The sequence below is a fragment of the Helicoverpa armigera genome, chromosome 10 (genome assembly GCF_030705265.1).
Source record: "Helicoverpa armigera isolate CAAS_96S chromosome 10, ASM3070526v1, whole genome shotgun sequence".
Lineage (NCBI taxonomy): Eukaryota > Metazoa > Arthropoda > Insecta > Lepidoptera > Noctuidae > Helicoverpa > Helicoverpa armigera.
Window position 1 is genome coordinate 11195797 of NC_087129.1, and position 14221 is coordinate 11210017.

At 34.6% G+C, this 14221-nt stretch overlaps 1 protein-coding gene across 1 annotated transcript in view; it reads left to right on the top strand.

Moving 5' to 3' along the window:
* Nucleotides 1-14221, top strand: part of LOC110370995 (gastrin/cholecystokinin type B receptor) — a 115724-nt gene that overhangs the window by 77491 nt on the left and 24012 nt on the right. Inside the window, exons 7-8 of the mRNA XM_064036578.1 lie at nucleotides 2900-3031; nucleotides 9697-9768. Coding sequence (XP_063892648.1) covers nucleotides 2900-3031; nucleotides 9697-9768 — 204 coding nt within the window. The remainder of the gene's footprint in view (nucleotides 1-2899; nucleotides 3032-9696; nucleotides 9769-14221) is intronic.

A 14221-nucleotide genomic window follows, 5' to 3' on the forward strand; every position in this document is an offset into this window, starting at 1 on the left:
AAACGGCCAGATTTCGTTCAAACTTTGTAGATTTATTGAGGACCGATGACAATACACTAATTTGATAAAATTATTCCATTTTTAACCGACTTCCCAAAAAGGAGGAGGTTACACATACACATCGATTACTCCGAGGTTTACAGACCGATTTACGTGATTCTTTTTTTGTTCGACTCGGAATAGCTGCCAGTTGGTCCCATAGTCATCACGTCAGGATCTGATGATGGAAACCCTGAGAAATCGAGGGCAACCTTCAAAACTTGTAGGCATATATAGGGTAAAAACTTGACACTCAGGTGTACGCCTAAAAGGACTATTCAACTGTGAAGATTTGGAGCTGACCTGATGATGGAGACCAGAGAGGGTCGAGGGAACTCGACAACTGAATATGTAAACTACCTCGTGTTTGGCCTTAAATTATTTGTATTGACAAGACCTTTGCAACAGTGAAGGTTTGGAGCTGACCTGATGATGGAGACCAGAGAAAGTCGAGGGAACTCGACAACTGAATATGTAAACTACCTCGTGTTTGGGCTTAAATTATTTGTATTGACAAGACCTATGCAACAGTGAAGGTTTGGAGCTGACCTGATGTTGAGAACTTCCCACTTTTATGGATAGTGACAACTATTCGTATCACTGAAAAGCTTTAAATAAATAACTTTTTTACAAAAAAATTTAACCGACTTCCCTAAACATTAAAAAGCAAAAAAAAAAACTAATTTTAGGTGCATCGGCCTAGAAGTCGGTGGCAAAATTAACTTTCAATGAATATAAATTAATAATAGTGTGAATACAAAAAAAAAATATTTAAAAAAAGCGTGGGGTGCTTTTTAAGATATTATCGAAATGAAAATCACTGTACTCATATCTGTCAATAAAATATTTATAACTATTGACACCATGCACCCCACGCTTTTTTTTAAATATTTTTTTTGTATTCACACTATTATTAAATTTATATTCATTGAAATTTTTAACACTGTTTTCTTAATTTAAATTCATTAAAATTTATTTCCTATTTTTTAGTTCGTTTTTCTATAAAAAGCGTGTTTTTTAGTTTTTTTTTTTTTTTCTGGTAAATTCAGTATAAAGTCTGAAGGTTTCCATCAATTTGCGCAAACCTGAGGTTCAGATTTGAGATAACATCTAATATTACCTACATGTAATAGTAATTGTCAGTGCGTTAGGCTGTCATAGTTAAACCGCTGGACTGATTTACATGATAATTGCTATGGAAATAGACTAATATCTGGAATGGGTTATGGGATAATTTTGCATGGAATAGTTCTAGCGTAACATGATCGAAATTACTTGGAATATGAACATTAATAAAATATATAAAATCATCTGCCTAGCCTTTTCCCAACTATATTGGGGTCGGCTTCCAGTTTAATCGCACGCAGCCAAGTATCAGTGTTTTTTAAGGAGCAACTGCCAATCCGACCTCTTCAACCCAGTTATCCGGGCAACCCAGGTAGGACTGGTTGTCAGACTTACAGGTTGCTGACTAAATGATGGCCGGGACCTACAGTTTATCGTGCCATCCGAAACACATAAAAACCCGTTATGACAAGATGGTCACAGCACAGTTTTTTACATAACAGTTATGTCATATACAGAATAGTGTTATATAAAAAAAAAACGTAAAATTATGAATGGTCGACCATATTTTTTACGTCATCGACTATCATAAACTTTAACAGACTAGGTACATTATAACAAATCGTAAATGTTATGTCTATAAGTCTATGGGGGTATTAAAACAGTACATTATAATTTTTGCAGCCGTGCCGTTATTATTTTGTGGCGTTAATTAAAAGGGGCTTTCTGCTTCGTTTATTACAGTCAGGCGACGTCTATTCCATAATGAAAATATAATAATAATACACAATGTCTTTTAATGGTGTAAAAGCTTGAAGTTAGTCTGAATTAAAACAAAGAAAATGGGATTAGTCATGGGTAAGCACATGGTCTATATTTTTGGATTTTTACCAAAACTGGTGACCTCCTTTCGAAAGTCGAACGCCATGACAAATTTAAAAAGCTCCCGTCATTTGTTTAAAAAATGATTGGTCACCAAACTAGACAGAAGCAATCAAACTCCAAAATAATCTCACTTTGCCACTTTGCCTATTTCGATGCATTGATTCCAAAAATACATTTCAACTTCTGGCCGAATAGGGCAGAGGTTAAATTGAAAGACCCAAGCAGGTATTTAGGATTTTCAACAATGTATCACATCTAAATAAGGTCTAGTACTAAATCGGGACCCTAATTTAGGTTTGTTTGAAGCTCATTGTGTAGAAATGGAAGGGTGTTAATTTTATTTAGCACCAGAATAGATTACTCCGAATTAACTCTTAAGTACTTTTTACCTCGTTAAAGAGAACTTGGGGAATATACGTGACATGTATAATTGTATAATAGACATGTACAAATGTTTTGTTCACGAGCACAATATTTTGAGGAAAACCGCTATAATGTTCCATGAACATTCGTTGTTTTTTCTCAAAAGTATAACAAACGACGATCGACGAATTGAAGAAGGCGGAAGGCAATGGATAGATGCGAGTTGCCCATGACCAAGACGGTTGGCGTCGATTTGGGGAGGCCTATGTTCAGTAGTGGACGGTAATAGGATGATGATGATGATAACAAACAGCTGCTCATCCAAACTTTAACGATTATGGTGGGTCCACACGATACATACTTCTGAATCTAAAGTCTGAGTGAAAATACGAGGGCAAGATGTGCAGACTTTTTATTATACAGACTTTTGCATGCACCGATTTTTGCTCAGACAAAATTCTGTGTGAACTTGGTATCGTGTAGATCCATCATTAGGGATAAGTGTAAAGTGTGAATAACTTGAAATAATGCCTACTTTTTTCCACAGGATGATTCAGAACAAAGGCTGGACGTGGACAATAACAGCACCCAGTCTTACTGCATGCATACAGTCGATATGGAGTTCCGACACGTTGTCAGGTCAACGCATATTGACAAGAGCATAGAGGCGAAAAGAAAAGTAAGTACCGTTTTATTAAAAATATTACACAATTAAATAGATACTTAACAATGACAGCTATTTTTACTAACCATATTAGTTGTAGAGGCTATGATCATTCATCTGTTATAATTTTAACTCAAAAATATCTGAAAACTTTACTGCAAAAAAATAAATAAAAAGGAAATACCTATAAATAAAAATAAAATAACTTCTATAATTTCAGTAATTTATTTATGTAATGATACAAAGGTTTGTCGATAAATAATTTATTGAAATCGAATAAATTAAATTAATAATCAAATGCAATCAGTAAAAGGTTGACATTTATTTCTATGTACTCGTATACAATCTAATTTAAATACAATATTATGTGTGGGAGTATATTCAGAAGTAGTTGTATCAAACAACTACTTACTTAAATACTAAAAAGTACGTATCTTGAGTTGGAAATAATTTCTCAAGACTTAATTCGTGTACGCCTAAATAGAATATTAAGAGCAGGTTAATGAACTGCTATTTTATTTAGAGTAATTATGTACTAAATTAGTACCACTTATGTATGTCTAAAATTAGTCTTTATAAAACAACAAAGTATGTTATTACATTAGTAGAGAATATTTGTCGTATTATTATTTGCATAAATATCCGAAGTATTTTGGTACTGTAACAGAAAAAATCAATGTATGTATTATTTGTTCTCAACTCAAACAAAAGTAAGAAAACTCAAAATTGGATCCTCCTTTTGCATACGACCCACAGAAAGTTCGAAGAATGTATAAGGGCGGTAAGATATAGTACGAGTTTGTCGGCAAAATAATCTACCATAATAATATAAGAAAAATGTAGCATCTGAGACTTAATAAAAACATTGCCAAATGCTACACCAGGAAAAAGAATAATATTGCGTAGAAGGAAAAAAGTGGGAGTCGGAATCCCGCACAGAGGGTCCCGTACGATTATTTAAGAAACGGGCTGTTTGTCGCTATAGCGGCAAAACAAATCATAATCATCATCTGTGATTATTTCAACTGTCTAACTATTACGGCTTATGTGAGAGCCTGGTGACAGACGGACATCAAAGTCTTAGTATTAAGATCCTTAGCTTAGCCGCACACTGCAAACTGAACAGTTCACGGATAGTCGGCGCGCTGGTTGCTTTTTTTTTCAATGTAAATCGTGAATTTTGATCAAAGTTTTTAGTTGCACGGATACCGGTCAAATACCTGATCGTTGTTATTTGCGCACTCCCATATATTTCCGCATTTATCAAGCGACCGAACAAACTGTCGGCCTTTTTTACCTTAGGTTACGGAATCCTAAAAATGGTCGGATAAGGAAGTAAAAAGACAACCGCTAGCGTTAGAAACGTGTTCATGAAAACGTTATGTAAATCGCTCCTCAATGTTGTTTTAGTATTTTCATATTGAGGATGAAAATTCAGGTACAATATGCTAATGATTAGATAGGTATCCTTGTTTTATGAATACAGCTTGTTTATCGAGGACAAGAGCTAATAAAAGAGCATAAAATGTATTTTATATTCAATGCTAATGCTCTCTCGTTGTTTTGATAGGGAAAAGTATGATTTATGCGTAGAAAATGGTTATAAGAGTTTGTTAGGAATTTTCGTCGGTAAATTCTTTCAAAATCCATAAGGTTTAGAAGACTTTCACAAAGTAGCCAAAGAAGCCTGGAAGTTGGCGATTGATACCATCGTGTATCGGTGAGGACGTAAATGTCGGTCCTGCGCTTGATCTCTCTCCGGCCGTGTCTGATTGCCGTCCCATCGGACTATGAAAGTGAAGGAATAGTGAGTGCACCTGTGTCTGCGCAAATGCTCGTGCACTATAATATGTCCTGCGCAGTTATCTAATCTCCTTACATGAGAACGGCCGTCGTAGCCGATAATCAGCTAGGAGGACATCAAATGGTGGTTCCCAGGTCTTATTTGAACATCTTTAAGAGTCGTTACAGAAATATATTTTGATTCCAATGAGATTAAAACTAAATAAAATAAATAAATACTTCCAGTCTACAGTTTTCAATGAGTCTGTTTATTATATAGCCGTCAAATCCCACCATTTAATTTAATCTGTACATTAAACGCCGACATGAATAGGATGTGATTGCTTTGTGGAGTAATTCAAATGGAGTTTCAATGTCTGTGAGATTCCTTTAACGGTAATAAGCTTTTGCTTTAATTAGCAGTATATTGAAGGCTTTTGTTGTCATTAAATGGTTATATTATGGCGTGTACCTACGCTCTTTATAGCTTAAATATATTTGGTCTTTATGTTATTCCTGAAATAAGATTTTATTGAAAGGTATGTACCTAATATACCTGGTTATTTAAAATTAGTAGGTATTTAATTTTCCCAAATTACTTTTAAAAAATTGTGGCGCAAAACATTAGATTCAGATTTAATGGCGTCCAAGGCCACTTTCGACCACGGCGGCTGTTTTCATATAAGAAGACCAGCAAGCTGCGCAGGATATATTATAGTGCAGAAGCATTTGCGCAGACACAGGTTCACTCACTATTCCTCCGCCCTCATAGCCCGATGGGACGGCAATCCGACACGATCGGAGAGATATCAGGCGCAGGACCGACATTAACGTGCTCTTCGATGCACGGGTGAATCAATAACCAAATTACGGACAACTTTCAGATGTAAAAAATAAAATTCGTTATTTTTTAGGAAAAGCTGGTGAGACAAAATGTATTTAAATTCCGTACAAAAACAGTAGGCACTTACTAATAATGTAACGGCTGCCTTGAATATTTATTTACCCTTTTTGTTACGAAAATATATGTATATATTTATTTAAATCAGCTCCCTTGCTATATTAGAATAAAATTCTGCCAATAATTATCCTCCTACACTCTGAACTTATTCTACCAAATAAAATGTACCCATTCTTAATTGCCTTAGGAATGTGTACCTACATTTATTTAAAAGCCAATGAATATTAGACAATTTAAAAAAACTGGAAACGCCATTGCTATCCTACACATGCTATACTACACCGCCCGGTACATAATTATGCACGATAGTACCTGAACAATTGACAGCTGCCAGAGCAAAAATGAAGTTGAAAACTGAGTAAAACATTTCGGCCCCTCGGAATGTCGACGTTTTAACGCACGAATAAACGCGTGGAAAATTTGTTAGTGTGACAACGGTCTTAAATGCCTATATTTGTCAATTTTATTTTGTGTACCTATGTTATAAAATCCGAGCTATTAAATTGTTGCCTCAAGCTTAAGTTTGCATACTTAATCGCAAAGAGATTTGTGCTAATAGCCGTCCCAGTTGGTTACATGCTCTAAGCAATGAATATATTTCTGTAACCTCCACAATTTGAGCCTGAATAAACAGAACCTCAGCTTTTTGATAATTTTTAAATTTTCTATTTATATTTAACTTTTCGACCGGAAAAGTTTCACTTGATGAGTCACGAAAAAAGTTTTTTCGGATTGTGGTCCTTTTGGCTGGCCAATTTTTTAGGATTACATAGTTTGTTTTGAAGGTATATGTTTATGGCATCTATTATGACAACGTTCCTATATAACGAGATTTTGCATGAATTTGAAATCGGTAATTATAATTCTAGCATTGCCAGTTGTTTAAATTCTATCTTTTCGTTGTTCAACTCAACTTGTGAAACATGCTTTTGACACTTTTTCCTAATTCACTGACATGATTCCTGAGGTTTGTCACCTTTGGACCACAGAAAATCTTATCCCAATGTTACACAATCGGCGACACGCAATATAATAGTAGTCAGTTCTCCAAGTACCAGCACTTTCATCCTTTTTACAACTGACCAATCTGAAGTGTACAGTCAGCTTCTGAAGTGTACAGGCAGGAACAAATAGAAATATTCAAAAGAGTTTGTAGTTAAATAAGGTGTCGTAATATCTTAACAATAAAAACTTTAAAGTTTACTTAACATCTTAATCTTTAAAAAAGTAAATGAATACTCTGTTAAATTTTGGACGACACGTATTAAGGGAAGTTTCGTAAAGTATCGTAAATGTATGTTCGATGCACTAGGTAACGCATCATCGGCTAGATGTGAATGATTGAATGCTTTATCGTATATTTTTCGTTGACCGATAATATGCGACACATGTTCCGTCAGACATGAACCTTCACTTAGAAGTTTCGAATATTTAGATTTGTTCAGATACTTTTGTTCCCGACTGTACCCACTTAAGTAGTCATATATTCTTCCTCGTTTCTCGGTTTTGTTTTAGGAGATTCCTTTTTTCGACCTTTCTGTAAATGTCACTAACCCTACATAATTTCATTTCAGTTTTACGTGAGGCAGCTAACAAATTATTTGCTTAAAGCAATTGCTATGGAATGCTCTTATTGAGATTGTGTCAACCGGGGATTTTGGGTTATTCAGATAATTTGATAACAAAAATTACTTTGAGTAATGAGGGTCTGAGATAAGTGTGTACTTAGATATTAATTGGTATTTGGGCACACTTATTCGTTACTAGACTTATGAAAAAGATAATTTTTGTTTGTCTGTACCCACCCCAAAGGATTCGAAACTACTAAACTGATTTAAAAAAAAATCTTGCACTAATAGAAAGTCACACTTTTCAAAGGTGACATTTGTAAGTCCGTGAGAAAGAAAAGACTTTCCGTCTTACCACAAAAACTTTTAAACGTCAGTTTAGCACTAGTCTAAAAAATGACAAATTATGACGTTGAAATAACGTCCATTTTGTAGATACACTTTTTTTAGACAAGTATTTGACACATGTTTAAGTTTTTGTAGTAAGACCATTTCCGTCTTACCACAAAAACTTTTTAACGTCAGTTTATGCCTTGTCTAAAAAAATGTCAAATTATGACGTTGACATAAGGTTCATTTTGCAGCCAAAATTTTATTAGACAAGTGTAAAACAGGGTTTAAAGTTTTTGTAGTAAGGCCCTTTATGTTTAGTTCGTAACTTTTAACCTAATGTTGACAAAAAATATTAAACTACCGAGAATTATTTCATGATAATCAATCCGAAATTCTAGTACACATCAGATTTCTGATTATTCACCTTCATAAATCCATATTAATCACCAACCATGTTGTTATTTAGCCATCGGCCAATCGTTTGAGCTCTGGTTTAATAGCTTGAAAATTGGAAACTGATATAAGCACTATTATACGTTTCGATTCACATATCGAATCAGTTAAGGCCAATTAGCCTTTAGGCTACACTTCGATAAACTTAGCAAAACGATTTTGTAAACTTTGGTTAGGTTCAAACCCTTTGGTTAGTATAGATAGCCAGTTTTTGTAACGACGCCAAAAATCATCATATATGACGGGAACAAATATAATGACCACCATAAAATGCTTTGATACCCTAAGTTTTGTATCCAGAAATATCTACTGAACACCAGAAAAATAAAGTCTAAAAATGTAATAGTACCAGCTATTTTAGTCACGACTTCACTTTAAATTGTATTCGACCACCAAATTTAGTAAATGATCACCAACTGTTGACGACCAAATTAATATATTATTTTTGCCTAAATAAGTCACTGTGATTGCCATAAAATGTAGGCTTATTACCAAATAAAGTATTATGATGCCATATTAAGTTATGTGTCCGGCTTGCAATGCATGCGTGAGTGTCAGTATGACGAGTGACAGGGGAAAATGGAAGAAAATGACATATTGCGCCGACCCCAAGTAAAATTGGGAACATGGCAGGAGAAAGAAGAAGAAGAAGAATGTGTTTCTCAATACACTCCCTCGAAAACACACTCTTATCGCACTGTTTAGAGGCATGCAATAGACAATTTCCCACCCTAGTGCAGGAAAAGGGTCCCCATAATGTTATTACATTTATTCTATCAGGCCGAACTTATTTTTTTGGAGTCAGTTTACTTAAACAGGATAGCAAGATGGAAAAATTTTGATTATCATTTTATATTAAAACACTGGTATAATTTTGATGATCATTTACTACTTTTGGTGATCATTTACTACTTTTGGGATAATAATGATTTATTTGGACTCATTTTGCTTAAATAGGATAGCAGAATTTAAAAACTTTGGTGATAATCTTACTTTAAAATGGTGGTTTAATTTTGGTGATCATTTACTATTTTTGGCTTACAAATGATTTATTTTGGAGTAATTTCACTTAAATAGGATATCAAAGTGTTAAAACTTTGGTGATAGTTTTACATTAAAATGCGAGTTTCATTTTGGTGATCATTTACTATTTTTGTCTGCTATTTGTTACTATATCTGGTGATCAGTTAAACATAAGCCATATATGACCCCTCCCGCTGTGGGTCAGCGGCGGTGAGGGAGTCGCAGACTCTTACTGACTAAAAACCGTCGTGTTCCGTCGTAGGCCTTTTATGTACCAGGGCCGCGGTAAATTATAGATAGCAGTTGGTTCGATTGAAACTAAATGGTACTAATAATATTAGTTACCTTTGAAGCCATTGGTTAACGTTGAAAGACATACATTCGGATGTTTCAGTGAAGGATTGATTGTGATATGATTTCCGTAAATAAAAGTCAGGTAAATAATATTATGAATCGTTAGTACACCAACATTGTTGTACAGTTTATCGTCCTCTGCCAAACACGGTCTTTGGTGTTTTTAAATATATACTTCAGGAAATTATAATGTTTTATTTTTTCAGGTAATACGAATGCTGTTCGTCATCATTCTGGAGTTCTTCGTGTGTTGGACTCCACTACATGTTATAAATACGGTGAGTTTTTACTTAATATTTGTTTGATTATTATCATTTTGGAAATATTGTAACTATTTTACGTGAACTAAATATCACTTTAAGAGTTCGAAATTTTTAACTATAGTTTATAGCATAATCTATTTGTGTCCTAATTTTTTGTGTAAATTATTTGTGCTTTCGAATATTTCGATGTTCGGTTTTGACAAATTTCGGTTCCTGTAGTCACAGTGATTAAGGTAAGCAGTAATATATAACGTCTACAACCATCGGGTTGCTGCCGAAGGCTATTATCTACTTTATGACCTCATACAAAAAGCTCAAACTTCAAATATTGATGCCAATTCTCACTAACGACCATACCAAACACCAAATTCGTATCGATTAAGACAGGAGTAAAAGGTAAATGTACCTAATTCCGTCACACCTACGTGGTTTTCTGTTCTGTTTGTTCAGAAAACTCATTAAGTATGGGATTGTTGACATGAGTAATTGCTAATGGTGAACTAACTTGCTTTAGCTTTGAGCTGACCACACCTACGCCTACCTCAAACTACTACCGGAAATCTAAATATAGATATTTTCTTTGCAAATAGAGCAACGGACTTCTGAATGTATTTTTTTCAAAGTCATTAGTAGGTTGTGCATTATGAAAGATCGGGATTGCATTAAACAAGCTATAAACGCAAACCTATGGGTGTTAGAAACATTGCAATATTAATAAATCTTGCATAATCTTGCTATATTTTGTCTAATACATAAAAATATCAAATAACCAATCAACTAACATTTATTTTGAAATAGTTAATAAACAAATAAACCAAAATCATTCAAATGATTGCCAGTGGTTTCAAATATAACAATTAGATTTATGAAATAATTCGCTTTCAAGGATATTATATTGCAAAGCATTATTAAACGTAAAATGTGTCAAATATACGAATACCTATAGGCTTAGGCTATATGTATGAATGTATATTAATGATTGTTTGAATGTACTTTACATACAAATGAAATAAGCACTGAATTTAACTGGTTTCTATCAATTTTACAGATTACTTTGATTCTCTATATGAGTTTATACGGTTCATAAAAATGCGTGAGTTGTGTGATGTAAGAGAGTGATATCAATCTTATTCTGTTTGATGCCCTAAACACTCTTTCATAAAGCACCAGTTTTCAGTACTTACTTTCCTTTCAGTGTCATTTCGTGATGCAAAGTAAACCCTATTCCTTTTCTCATTTTTGTAATAGGTTCTCGATACGTTAAAGCTTTTGTGGTATAAATCCTGACGGCTCACAATTCGTCTGAATCAGCCCACGATGCGTGAGAATTGTCATAAAGTTTAAGATTGCGTGGGAGATTGGCTCATTATCTACGTGGTGTAGTAAATCGTATTTTTTGCCTTGATTCTTTAAATTGCTATTACGATTTCGAAACTAGAATATCTTTCTAAATAAAGTCTCTACTGTACTTTCGTATATTTTCTATGGTATTTTTACGGCAGTATAAAAATCTTATAGTATATAGATCAGATTCCCCTGGGACGCAAGTGACACCTACTGCCGTCATCCGGATAAAATATTTATTTATTTATTTATTTATTTACACAACCTTACATCTACCCTTACAGGACTTGCCTAATGCGGCAGATTGGTTCTTATTAATTTATTCTAAACTAAACTAAAAAAACACATACAGAACAAATCAATACAAACACATACATCACAAATCAACATATACAAACTTAACTAGATTCGTAGCATACCACCCTATAAGCGACTACAGTGAAGTCATTCAGCGAGCACGTAAATAAATCCAGCCGGTTGTCTATATAGCAAAGGTCCGTTTCTAAGTTACTTGCCTTAAGTTACCTTTATGCTAAACAACTTGATCGGATTATCAGGGATAGACGGAGTTACTTTCGCACTTATAATATTAGTTAGGATTGAATCTCTCTCCGGTCGTGTCGGATTACTGTCCCATCGGGCTATGAGATTGAAAGAATAGTGGGTGTAGGTACCTGTATCTGCGCAAATGCTTGTGCACTATAATAATATCCTACGCAGCTAGCTGATCCCCTTAAAGAATTATATTTAATTATTATTTCTATATTTACATTAATTTTAAAAATAAACTTCTATATACAACTTAATGATCCCCTTATATGAGAAAATTACTTTGAACGAAATTATTAGTTAGAATTGAGGTGTAAAATTTCGCGATAAAAAAAAACATCAGACAGCCAGACAAAGCCGAATTTACGTTAATAATGTCACAAAGGAAATAAAAAGTTTTATTTAAAAATCTTTTGTCATGAAAACCGAGGAATGTAGAAATAAAAAGCACCTTTCTTACGACTGTGGGTTGTTTTGATTTAATTTTGTACCCTTTTGTTATATTGTAAGGATTCCATTCCACGTTTATGTTAAAAATACAAATAAAACTACCTTTTTTAAGCTTCTTAGCCCTCGGTACATTGGGCTTTTTTTCTTATTAGAAAAAATATTTTTTTGTAAAATCCTGAAGTATGACTTTGTGCCCGGCAGGAATAAGGTTCAGTTCTTTTTTCAGGTTTGCTCATGTATTATGAAAAGTTTTTGTTTTTTTGTTTCCTCAATTTTTTTCTAGTACCTAGCAAATTGTTTAACACCGATAAAAAAAATAAAGCAACCAAGACCACGTTTCCACGATAAAGTGACAGTAGGCGAAAAAAAGTCGCGTGTAAGTTAACAACTTCCCAGTAACGTTATAAACTTAACTTCATTATATTATTACTACAGACTTCAATTTAAACGGCTCTTCTTCTGTTGCAAGCATCTCTTGCAAGTTAAACTGTAAATAAACTTATAGTTGCAGTTCCTAAAGAGATTCAGTGGTTTGCTCACAGAAGGAACATTCTGGCTTTGACGCATAAGATGTATCTCTAAAGTTAAAAGTTTCGCGTTTAAGGAACAAGGGCCTTGTGTATGTAACTTTTCCACATAAATTGTTGTGTCCACTGCAGAACTATTAAATTTATTAAACGTCAATGTTAGAATATTTGTAAGATAGGTAATGATTTTTTTCCGAATGTTGTCATTTTTATATAGGTAGCTCAGTAAAATTTTAAGTAGGGATGCCTCACGCTTGAGATGAGATAGAATAGCATTTTTTATACGGGTGCGTTAATTACACTGAGAAATTCAGTAAGTAGATTTTGTAAGATAGGTACTAATAGTTTTCCTGCGACATCACCCGCATCCCGCGGGAACTATGTACTGCTCGTAATGGGATTAAATATAGCCTATGTTACTCGGGATGAGTTTTAGCGGTGAATAAAATTCAAATTCCTAAACAAAAGATGATTACATGACAAAACAATAATACTGTCTATTGAATACGACTTTCCCGAAGTCCTTTAACAATGAGTAGTCAAAGCGAATTGTGATAATTGGTCTGGTTTAACCCAATAAAACAATAACACTATGTACTAGCCGTTTTCCGAGGCAACTTTTTCCCGGGCCGGGATAAAATACAGCCTATGTTAAACTCGTATATGTAGTGTAGCTTTTTAATAGTGAAAGATTTTTTCAAATCGCTTCTGTAGTTTCTATACTTAGACAAAGGTGAGAGTTTGTGTGTGTATCTACGTTTGTTAACTTCTTCTTTATGCTTTATGCAACTGCCTCGTTGGTCTAGCTGTCGCAAGTGCGGCTGCTGAGCACGAGGTCTCGGGTTAGATTCCCGAGTCGGGCCGAAATCGCTTCGTGGGTTTTAGAAGACTTTCACAAAGCAGCCCGGAGCCTGGAAGCTGGTGATTGATACACCCGTGCATCGGAGAGCACGTAAATGTCGGTCCTGCGCCTGATCTCTCTCCGGTCGTGTCGGATTACCGTCCCATCGGGCTATGAGAGTTAAGGAATAGTGAGTGCACCTGTGTCTGCGCAAATGCTCGTGCACTATAATATGTCCTGCGCAGTTGGCTAATCTCCTTACATGAGAACAGCCGCCGTAGCCGATAATCGGCTAGGAGGACATCATCATCATCATCTTTATGCTCAAAAAAATTAACATAGTGAAAGCCTAGGCAGATACTCAAATAAAGTCGTTAAAGCAATCAGTGTAAGCCCGACTGTGTTGTGGCTTTTACGTTTTAATGACACTCCGTCGGCTTCATTTGTTTTCTTTTTACTGTTTTATTTGTTCTGTGTGGAATAATTTACTTAGCTGCTTCAATTTCTTGCTTGAACGCCCTAATCGTGGGAATGACTGGTCCAATTTTAACAATTCCTTCAGTGTTAGATAGCCCATTTTTCGAGCTAGGCTTCAGGCCACTTTGTATCCAGGTTTGCACAGAAGTCGATGGGAACACGGGATGGAGGTGAAACCGCTGGCAGGAGCTAGTACATTTAGATAACATACCTGTTTCTTTCAAGCACATTGTTTTTTTTTTGTAAACACAAATAAAAACTGAATTGAATTCGAAAAGAA